General features: G+C 36.9%; 1 protein-coding gene across 6 annotated transcripts in view; it reads right to left on the reverse strand.

Annotated features, from left to right (window-relative positions):
• The window catches only part of LOC139148246 (ribosomal biogenesis factor-like), a 59,082-nt gene that overhangs the window by 6,819 nt on the left and 37,140 nt on the right, over positions 1–15,123 (reverse strand). For all 6 annotated transcript variants that reach the window (XM_070719584.1, XM_070719578.1, XM_070719583.1 and 3 more), the window contains exon 3: positions 1,381–1,555. In XM_070719584.1, coding sequence (XP_070575685.1) covers positions 1,381–1,542 — 162 coding nt within the window. In that variant the 5' untranslated portion in view covers positions 1,543–1,555. The remainder of the gene's footprint in view (positions 1–1,380; positions 1,556–15,123) is intronic.

The raw sequence follows: 15,123 nt of genomic DNA on the forward strand, positions 1-15,123 counted from the left end.
ATGTTTCTCATATGGAAATCTTCAAGAACTTTGGCGAGAAACATTTGGGATCAATTTGTACTCTATAAAAAATCATGTTCACTTAAACCTCCATTAGCTGTGGCTTTGGATGTATTTTACAGTTTTTTTCTGTTCTGCTTGTAGTGTACTGTGTCAAGTATTCAACTTGCCCACACATCCTCTACATGTACCGGTATGTAATGTCCAATGGTACAGTATTTTTCACAACTGAACTTAAATCCTGACTGGAATTCGTTTGTCAAAATAACATGGTGTATTGTGTTAGAAAGGTTAAGATGTTGAATTTCACCATAAAAGTTGAACAAACAACACACACTTTTGAAGTTTACAGCAAAAATATGGAAAAGATTTTAAGAGTATATATTAATCTCCTTAAGGTAGAATGTGCCTTGGCAATTCTCATTCTTAACACTTTTGTATGATCTCCATGCATAATTATTTACTTGTTCTTTTGTCTACACCACATCTTATTTTTATCAACATGTAAGTAACATTCCATCTACATCTTGTCTGTCTTTCGATCTACCTTATATCCATCTACTCGCTGAACTATGACCTGATTTATGCAAAAAGTAGATGAAGTAGTAGATCTACATCTGGTATACATTTCATCTTCCTGAGATTTACATTTCAAGTATACCTTTTCATCCACATTTCGTCTACATTTGGTCAACATTTCATCTACTTTCTGAACTACATGACTCATGAGTATGCAAAAAAGTAGATGTAGTAGTAGATCTACATCTGGTATACATTTCATCTACCTGAGATCTACATTTTATCTAACTTTTCATCAACAATTTGTCTACATTTTGTCAACATTTCATCTATTCTCTGAACTATGACCTCATTCCTATGCACAAAAGTAGATAAAGCAGTAGATCTACTGTTACGTAGATCTATTGCAGATCTACTGAGGACGTAGATGTAGATCGCAGTTTTCCATAAGCGCAGATTGATGTATAACTGTTATTTTTAGTCTACCACTTGTGGAGGCTAATTTTGAAGCTTCAAGCATGTGGAGTAAATAAAGTTTTCAACTGCTTATTTTTATGAAATCGAAAATTTTACTTGTTCCCATACTATAAAGGAAGGTTTTAAATCTAACATACAGTAGGGATGCAGGTGGCCATTTTGATTTTCAAGAGTTGGTAAATATTGGGCAACTTGTTTCTCTATATCAAATTTGTTACATGGTAACAGCTGATTTGATTTCAAAAGGGAATGATTTAAAGTTGCATTGAGGAAATTTTGCTCAAAAGTTTATACTCTTTCAATTTCAAGGTGCAAACTACCTTAAATATCAAAGTACTGCAACACAACTATTCATCATGGGTAGCCTCAATATTGTTGTCTTACCTTTTTTAGATTTTTTGTCACAGCTTTTGTTTTGTTCTTTGCCTTCAAGGCTTTGACACCGGTCACTTTGAAGACACTGCTTTGATGTCCAGTGGTCGCACTTCTTTTGGAGCCGGCCTTTGACTTGCCTGCTCTACTCCACTGTTTACTGGATTTGCCCATTGTGATCCGGGGGCTGAATATAGAGAAAGTTTACAGGGTGTAAGTGCTTGTTTGAGAAAAACAAAGAAAATGAAATCACAGTCACAAGTCACTGACTCATGTAGAATAGAATTCTGTAATCCTGAAAGCTTAAAATATGAATAAAACATATCGTAGTAAGCTATTTTTGTGAAAAACTCAGAAGTTGAATATATGGTATAATGTACCATTCAAATATGTCTTGTGCACAGATCTTGGTAAAGGAGATATAAATTATATTCAAATTAACGCGATGATTTAGATGACATACTGTAAAGAGAACACGCTGAAAAATATCTGCACAATTTTGCACCCCTGCCTAATACTATTATAATCTAATCTAATATCAAACTTACATAATACGGTATGTACTAATTTAACATTATCATGCGCTCCTTTAATCTTTTTTGAAACAAATGAATTTTGGCAAGAACTGAGGTGCGTCACAGCGATACATATATCACATTTCTATCATGATAATGTATTAAGAGTAAGTATTTGTCAAAAACTTCTGGCCATAATCCATACAGGACTGACAACGGCACAACTGTGTAATAGGGTACCATCAATGTTATTATGAAAATCATTGAAATCACATGTTAATAGTTTTGGCTCCTCACAGCAGAAATAAACATTGGCAGAAAACAGACAAAAGTTTTCAACATATCTGTTTGGAGAAGCCAATGTCACACGTTGGATGCTGTATCTAGTAACACACCTGTGATCACACTCAGCACCATATCCAGGGATTAACAGAGCGTATCATGTGCTACTTCAGTGTGCTGCATAAATCCGCAACAGTTTCAAGGAAACTTTAATTCAGAAAGTCGGTGCCTTGAAATCAGAAACTACTTCTGAACACAAAGGTTCTTTCACGCTGAGTTTCCCCTCAATGCATTTAATTTCCTCTGGTGACATGGAACCTTCAAGTACAAGGGCATAGCTGCAGTTTCGAATTTCCAGCAGAAAAACACCATTATACAACTTTCTTTTGAATCCAATATTACACCACAATCAGAGTGTAATTTCAACAGCCAACTTGATCATTCTGGACACTGGCTTTTCCAACTAACTGATCATAAAAGAACACAACTGTTTGCTCTGCATAATGTTCTTTATGAGCTGTACAATGTTTCCGGATGTTTTAAGCAAATGAGTTGAGGACATAAAAAGAAGGACATAAATTTTACCAGCTGCAGAAAGGTCATTGATGATTCAGAGTTCTCTACAAGGCATCAAACACTGGGTACCTTGTTCAAAAATATTATGGTTGCTAGGACAAAGTTTTATTTTGAAGACAGAGAGCTGCCTTTGATTTTTTCCTACATACAATGGTTGGCTATTATAAATTCACAGCAGGAATCCTTCCTTTTTATTGACTATTCAAAATTATATCTGCAAACCACAGTTTGATGAAGGTTACAACTCAGGTGTCAACTATGATAATTTTGTTTACTATTTTTTGCAATGAAAACCCATTCTGGAGGATTTACAAGCACTCTTACTTTATATGATGGAATAGAAGAATGCTTTTTGAAATCTCATTTGTGACAAGCATATCACTCACAACTATATTACTCTCTTCTGCATTAGCACCTTGTGAGACATATTGAGTGCTGCAGTGATATTAAACATTGGTACAAATACAGTACGGCACAATGTAAGCAAAGTACTAAAACTTTACATGTTATATGCTGATTTACACAATTTATGGATTTATATTGTGTGTAGTCTGAATCTTTGAAGCAAATTTCTGCACATCCATGCCTTTCATGTTGCATCAATATGGGATGAGGAAGAAAAGTGAGGTATTATAATGAACAACAGGTGGGCCGAGGACCACACAGGCAGCACGGAAATCTCGTCATGGGAAGGCAGCTACATGTATGACCAGCTCAACCCGTCTCACCTCCCCCCAAAAAATTTGATACATGTATCGATATTACAGAAACAGGTTTCCTCAAACTGTCCTATGGGATGAAAACATTCAAAGCTGAATACTCACAAGGCCAACAGGGCACTCCATTTACACCGTGCAGTACTGAATATTAATGTGTATTTATTACAATAACTGCCTCTCACAAGAATTTACACAATATGTGGAAAGTCTAAATGAGTGACATCCTGTAAACAATATTATAAAAGTGTGATAATAATCAGGCACTGCAGAAATATACAGTGTAAGATGCTTATAATATTTTGTAAACAGAGAAGTTACATGTGCAAGAATGTTTATCTGTATAGACAATTGGTACATTCAGACTGACGACTTTGCGTCGGCCCAGGTCCCGACCAGGCCGGGGCCGACGTAAAAAACCAATGTGAACACGCTGAGTCGGCCCTGGGCCGACTCAGTTTGGTCCCGGTTAGAAGGGGGGGTTCAGGGCCGACTCAGGGCCGACGCAAAATTTGGTCCGACGCAAATCGCCAGTGTGGACACGTTACGCCGGCCCTGGTCCCAGTTGACCAGGCCTCCGCTATGGATCGATGTTGAACTAGTCACACTATTCGCACAAAACAAACGACGTTTGAATCTAAAGTTTACACCTATCGAAAGTTTTCAATCCAGTCTTTACATTTTAATATCATCCCGTGTACGCTAAACTTCCCACCAACCTTTGTTCCGCAAACGAGACCATGTCATTCGATTCCACAGTGCACGTAATAGACTAGAGAGGCATGTCAAAATGCCGCGCACTGGTTATTTCTCCACCGCGGTCTTATATATACCATATGCTCATCCAATAAATGGTGAAGATCTCTCCGATGATTAAAAAGGGTGAGTGGTAGTCACATTTGCCCTTCTTGTGCGTAAAGACACAGGAAAATCATGAACAGTAGAAACAGCGTGCCATCTCCAAATGTGCCATTTTGAACTTTGACAGGTCAGAGGTCACAAAGGAAGGTAAAGTTACGTCGGCCCTAATTCTGGTACCGGTAAGTGTGGACACGGACCAAATTTAATGCCAAAAGGACAATTATTTGCGTCGGCCCAAATTTCAGTTGGGTTGCCAATGAACAAGATAAATAAAAGAATTCTGTGTTAAGGATTCCCTGAGGCTTGCTTACTTGGCTGTAGAAATATGATCATGATACAGATTCTTTCTTTCATGGTTTATGTCAACACTCTGGTACTGTTTTGCAACATTAAAGAGTCTATCGGTGCCTCTGCTTTACCGTACATATAAATTCTGCTCTCTCATTTTATTTTCAAAATACCACATATTTGCATGGCACAGCATATTGTTGAAGTTGTGAAAAATTTGACATGATGTGAATGGGAAACACGGGGAATAATTACATACAAAACATAGGATCCTTGTAATTAAGCTAATTTCCAGCACTATAAATATGTATCATTTACTTGAAAGCTTCTGGGTGGTACATTATGTACCAGTTTGCCTCAATCTAGTCCATTTAGTCTGCCCCAAAGGAAGTGTCTCTGAAATTTTGGTTCAACAGGTATGAATGGATTTAGGGATGCATGTTGGTTTGGGTTTTTTATGTTTCTTTGTTATTGGATCGCTGAGATTGAAAATTAATAATGCAATATATAAATGTAAAGATTGCATTTGCTGTGTCGCTACTTAAGGCTTAAAGTACACATAACAGCAAATGAAATTTCTGGTCTTTGAATTATGAATAATGCCCATGAAAGGTATCAGCAATGACATCAAATCAAACTAGTGTACAGGTATGCGACAACATTGCCATTGGCATGAAATTTTCCACAGAGCTCAAAGCTAACAGATAATATACCTAAGCTTTAATGAAAATACTGTATTCAAAATTACTGTGGGTATACATGAGTGTAGATACACTGTACTGTACACTTAGAAACTTGCACTGGTTTAAGAAGTAATGATATCCCCAGTACATTGCTTCACCCATCACACATGAAGTTGTTTTTCTTATCAGAATGATTACTTTGTTACTGTGGGGTAAACTTAGCCAAGGAAACTGAAGTTTTTAAAATAACAAAGTTGGTATGCATATGTGCACTTGAGGAAAGTTAATGTTTTGAAAACAGTCCAGACGCATTTTAAAAAGTGCTTGATTGTGAAAACAGATACTGTTGTCATTTTCAGACAGGCTAACACTGATTTACATGCCAACAACTGACCAAATTTAAGTGCATACTTCGTTACTCGATATCATATTTTCATTCCTTTGAAAGTTCCAGTCTGTAACCTTATGTTACACACTGGCAATGGGGTGATCAAATCCAGCCAGTCAAAATCCGGGGACCACCAAGTCACATTTTCTTGGTCCAGTGAAACTGCAATTTCAAAACGGCAGTGGTATTCAACAGACCAATATGAATGCAACCAAGTGCATGCTGCATACTAGGGAATGTAATCTCATTGTAAATCAACCTGGTGGCATGGGAAGGTAATTTATCATTACCCGAATCCATGGACCACTTATAAAGCCAAATAGCTTTGCCCACCGCTCGAAAATTTCTATATGATTGGCATGCTGAAAGAATACTGACAGCATATTTCAATATTAAAGGTGCAGGTGGTGGGTATGACCCATGACCACTTCAGCTTGATCCTGGTTGAAGCTGGTCACCTTCATTAACCCTTTCTGGCCTAAATTCCTATACACAGGGGTAGCTCTGGTACATGTAAGTTACCCAGAACGGTTAAAGAGTAGATTTCATACTTTTACATATGTGAGAGTTTCATCAACGTCACATGAATTAATGTACTGATACATCCCTATCATGGCTTGATTGCAGCTAATAACAGCCACTGTCATTGAATCAGTATAAATTTATGTCAATGTGCCTGTCATTTGTTCTAAATTTAATTGTAAAATGGCAGTTTAATGACCTACATACTGGTATACATATTATTGAGATTGTTGGAAGCAGTGATATCGATCAGGTTTACTTGACCAAAAATACAGAAGCTTAAGCATTATGTATTTTGGGCAAAATGAAAATTATCACTTACAATCTTGCATAGGTTGATAAAAGTGTGTGCATCTGCCAACTTACATTGCTCACAATGTTTGATAAAAGAACTGCAGTATTTGTGTAAATTTGTAAACATACTTGATAAACAAAGGTATTAGCTACATGTTAGTTTTGATACTGACTTTGGGCAAGACAAAGAATTATTGTGAATTTAACCTTGTCTTCCAAGTGGTTGCCATATCTGAACTTAATTTTGTCAAAAGTATACTCACTTTGGTAGTTTAAACTGGCATTCAAACTTATCTTCTGTGTCTAGTTTGTGCTGCACAGCACGGTACAAGTATTAGCACTGTCTCGATCAGTGCATGACGAATTTTCTGACAGCAAAAGCCCTAAGCATTAATTTGCTCTGAATTTCCATAAACTAGGCTAGTGTAACAATGGGCGCCTGTTACCACTTTAAGAATTGATGCGTGGCATATATTCTATTATGCACAAATCATCGGGAGCAATAGGTCACTCCATTCTTCATTAGCAATCTATGAAAGTGACAGATGAGGCACTACACCCAACTTGGATTATCATCCCAGCATCATTATCATCTCAGACATTCTGCCATTGATACAAAAATACCCCTCTTGCCTAATCAATCAATCACCGCTGACCACAGCTGAGTCTCATTCCGCGTCGCTTGACTCGCTCCACTTGCTGGGTTCCATGATTTCCTTACTTCTGATGTGACAGCTGAAGCCAACAGACAACACAGCTCATATGTCACCCTGTATTACGGTATAGGCCATAACAGGAGATACATGTCATACAACTTACAAGATAATTAAACGATTAATGATCATCCTCGCATATCTGCCGAGAGATATTAGCTGTACATTTGATAATTATTCCATTTTGCTATGAAACAAATACATTAGGGGAGAACCATTTGATTTTTGGGGAGGGGTATGGAGGAAATGGGTATGGGAGCAAATTTTTTTTTCCTGTCACAGTGACAGCAATTTTTTTTCTACTGTCATACTTGCATCAATTTTTTTTTTCCAAATGGACTAGCATTGCAATTTTTTTTTATTTGTCATCAAGTTTGTAATGCGTTGTATATAAGGGAGCCGTCATTATTTATGGCCTGAAACTCAGAAATTTTGAGTGACACCCCCCACCCCCCCCCCCCCAAACCCCGTCAACCATGATAAATTTGAGTAACTCCCCTCTCTAACTCTGAAATTTTGACTGATCCCCCACTTAGAAAAGTTAAATATAAATACATGTATTTGTAAGATTTACAAAATACAGCAACAGTAAAGACCTTTGAAATCCTGATGTACTCTGCTAGACTATGGTCAGTTATCTCATGATGGTTCAAAAAAGGTGAACCCATCAAAATGAAATTGAAAGTCACAATAAAATAAAGATATAAAAAGCTCATGCAGTATCTAACCATACAGTATATTGTTTAATTTGGATGGGTATTATGACAGGGTTTTCACTAGGATATCTGACCGGGCAGAATTTGAAAGTACAGAGGGAGAACACGCCAGAGGCTTAGGGGAAAGTGTCACAGGGGGTTTCCCCTATCTTGCATGGAAATTTTTAAGATATTGATGTATGCAATGGTGCAGTCTGGTGCAATCTGAGAGGTGTTTTTAATTTTTTTACTAAGTGAAAGTGTTAGAACACCCCTAGGGGGAGAGCACGAGAGGGGGTATTGGAAATTTTGGGAAATTGATGTGTTTAATGGTGCAATCTGAGAGGAGTTTCTGGTTATTTTGCACTCGGTAAAACTGTTTGAAAATGACATTGAACACGGCAATATTTTTTACATTTTTTGCATGATCAGTGTTTGTGTCACAATATTCAACAACCAAACAATGACAATACAATTTGTGAAAAACAGTTCTGTTTGCCAGAGACTGGGAAGATAAATAAATATACAGGAATGGGAAATCTTCGACCTTCTTGTGTCATTTCTCCAGCTGCCAGCTTCTAATGAAAAGCATGAATATGGTATGTTTAACTGTCAAAATGGTCTTTGAACTGAGCTAACTTAAAACATGTTTCTGTGATAATAAAGGATGAATTCACAACAGTTCAGTTTTGTCCTAGATCCTGTGAAAATTTTGAAAAATTGATGTGCGCCACGATGCAGTGTATTTTAAATTTGTCTTTTACCAGTAAAACTGTCAGAAGACCCAAGGGGGGAGGAGAGCACGAGAGGGGTGCCCTCCTCTCGCATTGAAAATTTTGAGAAATGGATGTGTGCACTGATGCAATCTGAGATGTGTTTCAATTTATTTCGCGCAAAAAAATTGAGTAACCCCGCCCCCTTCTTCCTCTCCACATTTTGAGTAACGCCCCCCTGAAGTTTTCAATTTTTTTAGTGACCCCCTCCCTTGTATTTCATTATATTTGTTGTTCCTCAATTTTTCATTGTCAACTTGTACATCTTTCTAATATATTTATGTTGAGAGAATAATATATTGGTTTTAACACTAGTTTATTGACTCCTGTCTTGTGTTTTAAAATTTTCACAATTTACAGAAGTCAAAAAGTCCCCTTTAGATAGTGCCTATGCCATTAAGATATTGCAACAGAAATCCTGAAATGGGGGGTATGATTTCTTGGGTCAGAAAAGGGAAGGAAAACATTGAGTGTACTGAGGTGTAAAGTAGACCTATGTAGTGCATGCTTATATCATAAGTGCTGGGAAAAAACCTAAGAATTGCTTGTGGTAAAAACATTTGCGCCGCCTATGGCGGCGCGCCGGCAAAGAATACATGAGAATAGGGTTTCCAAATTTTGCTAATATCTGGTGCATTGTGACAATTTTTTTTGCACTTCTGTCTGTTAAGACAATTCTTTTTTTCTCAGGCCATGACAGGATCAATTTTTTTTTTCTTCTATTTCACCTGGCGACAATTTTTTTTTTCTCAAAATCCTCCATACCCCCCCAGAAATCAAATGGTGTTCCCCTTATCTGACTCTTCTTCCCCTAAGGTGTACTCCAGAATAAAGTATTGCAGTGTGCAATACATGTATACTATTATTGACAAATAAAATGTTTAGTTTGGATTAATATTCAGTTGTCAACAATACCATTGAACATTACAGACATACAGACTGTATTGATAATTTGAACATCAGTTTTGGAGTAGAACATTGACACTATACTCTTGCAGACTGGACAAAATAATGGAAAATCCATTCAAAGTTACAACTATTATATGGAGCTTGAAACAATTACCTCTGAATATAGATGAGATGCAGACTTTTATCAGTTACTATTCTTCACATTATTGATATGACTTAACCTCATTCGCAGAAACTAAAAGCCAGCTCAAGCAAAAAGCTTTCTCAGCACAACAATTGAGACGGACTCTGACCATTCTCCCCATTCTCTGTTGGCTGTACACTTATCTTGAATGATAAGAAATGAAACTTCCCTAAAAACAAAGTGTGGGTGGTAGAGACACCAAATATCTTACAAATTTTATAACCAGATGGCGAGGCACTGCTGGAAATTAAAGTGATACCAACGACAAAAAGCACAAACCACAATTACAGTGAGAATATCAAGTAATATCCATGAACACATGTGCTTCCTAGCACTGACAAATGTGGAGATATTTCAGCCTTCTGTTTGAAATCAAATGGAACATTAGGGGTCAAGAATCTAACTGATCAGTGGGTGTCTTGGCAGAGAGTCTGATAATGATATCAGTCACTGTTTCCTGCTTTTAGAAGTACAGAAAAAAGTGCTACTGTGGAGTTAGGTATGAATACATGGTTTGAATTTTGCTCTAAAAGTCATGATATTATGGGATGGACATGTTACTTAGATTTTGGGAGAAAATCAAAACTTAAACAAAAAAAATCTGTGGAGTGAAAATTTACGGAAACATTTTTTTTTCAAAATAGCTGCTTTTGTAGTAAAATGTTTACGTGACAGGAAAATTAATGGTATGAGTGATTCAACAGCATACAATTCAATGATCGACGTTTTGAAAAAGAGTCATGACCTTCAGTAAAAATCGACCAAGGGGACAAATTTGAAAGTAAACTTTATCATACTAGTATATACAAAGGTGAGACAAAAGTAATAAAAGATATCTTACTGGAGGGCATGAAGAGATGGATAATTCAGTGAAAACTATATTTGCTGTCTATCTCTGCTATTTCTACTGTCAATGGTTCTATACAGAAGAATTATTCTAGCAGTTCAGAGCTGTGCAATTATGAAAATTACAAATGCTATTCTTTAAAAAAGTCCAAAAAAAAGAAAATATATCCTAACACAGCTAGTTTCTAGAATGATAAGGCTGCCAATCAAGATCTTTTATTTGATGTGTTTCTTTTATGTCTATAACCAGATGGAAATAAAAGATTCAGCAAAACATTTCAAAAAATTTGTTTCACGGACTTCTAAAGTATATGTGGCAATTAAATACACTCAGAAATTCTGTTTGTACAAAGGCAAACTAGCTCTATCTTGGATTGACTATGAGAGTTTACGATTGGCAGCCTGTTTTCAAGATCGAGATACAATGTAACATTACCATGACCTGGTCCGTCAGACGTGGTCTGATCACAGGCGTACGGAATGTTTCCTAGATCGTCGTCGGATGGGAAGTGACTGACACTGTACTGTGAGGCCGAAGGCCAAACCTCGGTACTGTATAAGAATACAAGGTATGTCACGGAAAAATCGACCGGTGGCCCGAAACAAACGAAATAAAGCATCTACCTCAAAAAAATTACATCGAAAATACCTTCAAACTTTCAAATCTTTACTCTGGTTACAGAATTCTTTCAAATCTGCCAGTTATGGGCGATAATTGACTGTCCGGTGAATACTCGCACTTGCATTGCCACTCTGCCATTTTGAATAGCTGTTTTACTCCCAAAAGCCTTTGCGAGTGGACGAGTGACCCCGTGAAGAGTTTGTTTACAAATGTCAGATGGCGGGATTCACAAGCATAACTTTCCCATGGTTTGCGTTGATTGCCTTGTTGCCTGATAGCTGAAGTTGTATCACTGACAACTGTTATGAAATTTACCTAACGGTTAACGGTTGAATTTAGCGGTTGTGGGGTCACGGGGTCACTCGTCCACTCGCAAAGGCTTTTGGGAGTAAAACAGCTATTCAAAATGGCGGAGTGGCAATGCAAGTGCGAGTATTCGCCGGACAGTCAATTATCGCCCATAACTGGCAGATTTGAAAGAATGTCAAACAGTGTCAGTCACTTCCCATCCGACGACGATCTAGGAAACATTCCGTACGCCTGTGGGTCTGATGACCTGGTCCGTCTACAAGTTTTGTTTATTTCAATTTCCCCGGACAAACTGTCTGCATGGGACACATAAATTTGCCTGATGCTATAGCAGTTACCCTGAAAAAGTGTGTTGCCTTAATAAACTAATTATTGCATAGATGCTTCAATGCGTGGAAGTGGTGTCTTGTGTCTCAATTTTGAACTGAGGGTGCCGATCATTAGCTTTCATTTACAACCCTTTGCAGGGTCTGTTTTGTCTTTATACAAGCAGAATTTCTGACGGCATCAAGAAGGCTTAATCAACAGTAACACAGGTGTATTTACTGTAGGGTCAACAGGTTTCAAGCAAGATAAGTATGATTATGAAAATTTCATTTCTTGATCAAAGAAATTTGGCTGCATGCAAGTACCTGTGAACCTGAATGACAGATATACTGATCTGGTTGAATTTTTCCCTTAAAAATCACAGCAACCTTGGGTCATTTGGAAAAATTTAAAACACAGATGTGCTGACATCGAAAGGCTGTATCTCCAGACTCCATTGAATCACAGTGTTGAATGTTGTGAGTTTTTGCTGGTATAGGGGATCATGGGTACATGATTTGGGCATTTCATAGACTAAGTAAATATTATCATTTCATCAACTGCAATTTCTTAACCTTGATTTTGAAGAGTACACAATCACAAGAAAATGTCACGGAATTTTCAAGAAATTCTTCCCTTGTAAGTACTCATAACACTCACAACTTGATGGATATTTGAGAAACTTGCTGGCTTAGTGAATGTGACCGCTTTGACCTTGTATTTAAAGTGGAGTTCTATACTTGGAAATCAGAAATGTGAAAAGTTACGCTCACTGCATTCTTGCATTGAAGCAAATCAAGGGCATTTTGCTTCTAATAGTGACATCACGATATGCATGAACTTACATGCGAAGACAGCATAACATGGCCGCACACACTTAAATGGAACTTTATCCAGCTGTGGCAGCCGGAAACCACAGAATGTTTGGAACACTGATCTGCAAGCAAAATACCATGTAAAGTGACTGGTCTTCTGTGAACAGAAAACCAATATGTGTCACGTGACTGTGTGCAAGTATCAAATATCTATGGCTGTATGCTGAGAACATTACTAAGTAAAGCATCATGTACCAGACCAGATGACAATAATTATGCTCAAATGGCCATCAAATATTCAGATACCTAAAATACATTTGCAAAATAAAATTTTGGTATAAATGACTGCAGTTAGAGGTACATGTAAGAAGACGAAGGAGAATGACATTATCGACTGTTGTGTGTTATCTCTGCGACAGTATTCAAGTTCAATTGATAAAGATGAGGAGTAAATTTAATCCAGTTATATGTTTCTGCTCTGATTGGGAACATTGTTATATAATTGCAATTCTGAAATTGTTGCCTCATGTGACGCAGTGTTATGAGACGTGAAAGAGTCAGAATGACTGATAACCCTATAACGACTGACTCACATCCTTTGACAAAAACACCTGGTCTTTTATTGTGCATTTTAAATCTGCACAGCATTGCAGTATGAGCTGTTTGTAACTGCATAATGTTGCCCTAAAAATGATTCCTTTGATTGTATCTAAGGTGGACCATCAACGAGTCAGACAGCCCAAGATTGTACACTACCAAATACTTCCATACAGATTTGAGCGCCAAAGTCAATTTTTGTTGCCTTTAAAAATACCGGTATACCTCAGTCAATATTTTCCAAATTTTTGCCGAAATTTTGATAAAAAATTGTAGCCGATGTAATGTGATGTCCATTTGGTTCAAAATTATCAAATACATTACAGAAAAATTCATAAAAATTGGTAAAATGTTGCACTAAAATTTTGGTGGGAAAAATTACAACACTCAAAGGGTTAAGCACTGGTTATGCTATGTTTACCTTTTGTAGAAATAAACACCGGATATATCTTGCAAAGAAGAAAATGTGTTATATTGAGTTTGCAAAGTCAACAGGCAAGTAACAGAGTTTACAAGTAAACCCCCTTGTATAACAAAACATTGAACAAGTATGGCACATTACTGACAGGAAACCCTACTGTTTGCAATGCAGGTAAAAACACATGCCTCCTTTCTTTTCCTCATTCAAACCTTTTCAAGGATAATGATAACTAAAAAGTGTGTTTATGATTATGTTTTCATATGAATTTTTATACGGCTACTCGAAGCTTGACAGCAATTTATTCAGCGGAAGAGAAATTAAGTTATCTGAACGTCTAATACTTGAGGAATGTCCAATTGATATAGTAATAACAATAAATCAGTGTAATTCTGGGTGTAAATTACTGTCATAATCTAGGCATTAAAGAGTGATTAGATTATGCTGTTCAAATGTTTGAATGGTTGCTAACTAAGCTTGGATAGCTTATGAACTACTAGAAGTTTTCAAGGAGCCAATATGTCCAGTCCAATTCTATAAATAGGTTACTGCAGTTTATGTAACTCACTTAAATTTTCCAAACCAATAATTTCTGGAATCTGTAAGGGAGCAGAAGCATGTCAATGATAGATAAAACATCTGAGAGGCATCAACACAGGGAGTTTATCTCATTGACTGTGCAGTCATTCCAGTTCAAAAGAACCTGACAAGACACATATTCCCTCCTTCGGCCAATATTATTTTCCAGAAGACTTCATGCATAGGACATGAAAAGATCTTCTTCCTATAACTACTTTTGTTGGTATTCTTTCATGAACTTTTGAAATCTTTTTGGGCTTGGATACTGATTGGAAAAAGAAAATATGTGTTTTTCACTTACATACGAGGGAAATAGTAATAGTTACTTAACTGCACCATATATGTGCACGGTTACTCCAGCCCACTGCGATGTGTGTGAGAATAGTACAGTTTAATAGAATCAATGAAGTAACTATGTTCAGCACAACAAAATCTAATTAGGCCAAAGTAATTAAATTCTTTGTTTTGCGTCCCAACCCGCTTAGGTTTTTAAGGTTTTCATGAAAAACACACACAGTGTATTTGAATAGGAAATTTTAGGGCATGACTGCTTAGCTTTTCTGAACTAAAATTTTGTTATAATTTTTTATTTGCTGCAATCAAATTACATCGTGTTAATTTTCTTGTGTGTGTTTTTCAGCCGCTTAGACGCGTACTTTTTCCCATTTAGAGTGGACGCAAAACAAAGAATTTAATTACTTTGGCCTTATCAGTCACTTCCACAATGTTTCACTTGGGCTACCATTTTCTGAAGAAGGTAGCCCAGTGACAATGGCTACCAGGTAGCCCATGCATATTTTAGTTAAGGGATATTTTTTCAAGAACTAGACAAGAAAAAGCTATTTTTCAAAATTCTGCTCATGA

Source organism: Ptychodera flava, chromosome 13, assembly GCF_041260155.1.
Source record: "Ptychodera flava strain L36383 chromosome 13, AS_Pfla_20210202, whole genome shotgun sequence".
In the NCBI taxonomy this organism is placed as follows: domain Eukaryota; kingdom Metazoa; phylum Hemichordata; class Enteropneusta; family Ptychoderidae; genus Ptychodera; species Ptychodera flava.